General features: G+C 47.6%; 1 protein-coding gene across 1 annotated transcript; it reads right to left on the bottom strand.

Annotated features, from left to right (window-relative positions):
* Nucleotides 1-5: 5 nt before the first annotated feature.
* LOC113215732 (ATP-dependent DNA helicase PIF1-like) lies at nt 6-1,110 on the bottom strand (the record flags this gene model as incomplete). The annotated part of the gene is made up of 1 exon (XM_026435401.2): nt 6-1,110. A coding segment is annotated over exon 1 (879 nt), but the record flags the coding sequence as incomplete, so codon positions are not given.
* Between the last annotated feature and the right edge of the window lie 1,329 nt (nt 1,111-2,439).

Genomic DNA, 2,439 nt, shown 5'->3' on the forward strand with positions numbered 1-2,439 from the left:
GTTATACGGGGAATTCCCATACGCTCCTGGCTTCCCGGTAGCCGAACAATCACAAGTCTTGGTGTAACATCGACGACGATAACTTTCGAACCATTCACCAGCCCATCGTCTGAATTTAAATTCCTCGTTATCATGCAAACTGCTCCCTTTTTGATCCGGAGCAAATCAGGAGGAACACCTTTGCCAGTGGCTTGATGAAGAAGTTCATCATCAATGAATTCCCCCGGTGCCAAATCCTCGGCATGTACAAAGTCAGCGCTAGCGCACACAATCTCATCACCCTCCACATCCTGTAACAATTGATGGTTTGTGTCGTCAACATCAACATTGTGTGTACACAATACAGCCCGCTTCGCACACTCATCGGGATCCGATAGCAGGTCACGAGAAAATACAAAATTAATCAAATTTGATCCATCCGGCACACTGCTGACTAAAGGCAACCCCACTACACCAACGCTGTCGTCTGCGAGTGTGTGCTGTGCGATTGTGCCGTTCCCTACTTGCATGAGGAATGCAACATAGTCATCGCTGCCAGCCTGCCTATGAGCGACAGTAAGATGCATACGGCGTAGTCCAGGAAAGATCGGCGAGGAGCGCAATGAGGCAGCAGCTATTTCAGCTAACGTTGTAGCGTACGGTACAACAGGGGCCAACTGACGGAAATCACCGCTCAGGACGACAACCTTACCACCGAATGGTTCGGCAACTTTCATAAGATCCCGGAGGGACCTATCAATAATTTCTACAAAGTACCGATGAAGCATGGGCGCCTCGTCAAGCCATATCAAGCTTGCATGCCTAACCATATCGGCACGCTGACTTCCGTTTGTAAGACCCCAAACTTTGGAACCATCGCTGAAATCTAGTGGAAGTCGGAACATGCTATGCGCAGTTCGACCACCCTCAATATTAATTGCCGCGATTCCACTTGACGCCGTACATAGGACTACCTTCTGTTCTGCCCTTAATTTCGCTGCTAAATATTTGGCGACGGTCGTTTTCCCCGTACCTCCTGGCGCATCAAGGAAGAAGGCACGTCCGCATACAGCAGGGCGGCCCTCTTCAGCGTCAGCAACAGCACTCAACACTTGACGTGTGACTTCTCTCTGTTCCGCTGACAGGCGAGCAGGGCATCCAAAAGGGCAGGCTGTTGCGGGCTTCTTTTTTTGGCGCCTATGCTTTAACATGGGAGGAGGAGGAAGTAGCCCGCAACAGCCTGCCCTTTTGGATGCACTGCAGGCGAGGCTCCCACTCCTCCACAATTGCCTGCTGACCGTCAGCACCATACCGTAACCTTTCTCGGCCAAGCTCATTGTCATCGTCAGTCACGTCACGCGAACCTTGTTCTACAAGTGACGTCCCATTTCGTCGAAGCGCGCGTCCTATGTGAAGCAGAGCCAAATTCTCTGCCCTATCCATGTCAAGTAGCCTCTGAAAATGATCTTCGCAGAGTGCACCTTTGCATTTGTCCCATATTACGGCTGCCGGGGCACCAATAATACACATCGTGACAAAAAGAGAACGTAACCGAACGGCAGTCATGAACGTGGTGGCCTCCTGCATGGCCTCAATATACTCACGCGCATCATCTAGGAGCCCCTGAGCTTGACAGGCCTCCTGGAATGTGGTACATTCTGGTCCACCCTTTAAAAGTAAGTCACGATAACCACGGCAAGTTAGTATTAGTGCTTTTTTGCAATTAAAACCACTTTTCAGGCAAAAATTGGTGATGCTAACTTTTATGTCTTAGGTCGGACCAACCCGGACAAAATTTTAAATGAAAGAGCATAAAAAGTCGATTAAAACAAGCTATCGTACGTGTTGATACCATCAAAATTGGGATCTCTAGGCACAATTTTCCAAATTGTACCAAATAGTACACATCTTTGCTATGTTTTAAGGACAAATTTGCCCGTATCTCGAAAACGGTTTGAGTTGGAGCAAAACGGACAAAATCTAGGCCTACAGGCCCGTAAAATGATGTGTTTCATTGAAGAAGATTTTTTCCGAAATTTTTAAAAAAAATCATCTTTGAGGGGGCGGCATTTAGGCCCCTGGGGCACGGCCAAGTGGGGTCAAAGTTTGACAAGACCAGAAGATTTGAAGAATTTGAACCGAAAGTGACCGTTTGAAACCAGGTCCGAATCAAATATCGAAATTTGGCGATATGTAGGACGCCCTAACCGCGTGGCAGCCAGGTCCAGATTTTCACCTTGTTCTGCGGCGCACTGCGTTTGCGCATACATCTCGGGAACGATCAGTCCTAAAGTCATCACACCCGATACCTTTTCGATGTAAAACACAATTTTAAAAAAATTTTGTTCAATACGCGATGTCATGAAAGTGATAGTTTCGGCGCTAGCCTGGATTTTATACAATTTTAGGGAAATCTCTGATATTTCAAGCCCCCGGTTGGAGTAAAAGATCATATTCGAA

The sequence above is a fragment of the Frankliniella occidentalis genome, unplaced genomic scaffold (assembly GCF_000697945.3).
Source record: "Frankliniella occidentalis isolate FOCC.00 unplaced genomic scaffold, Focc_3.1 Scaffold70, whole genome shotgun sequence".
Classification (NCBI taxonomy): domain Eukaryota; kingdom Metazoa; phylum Arthropoda; class Insecta; order Thysanoptera; family Thripidae; genus Frankliniella; species Frankliniella occidentalis.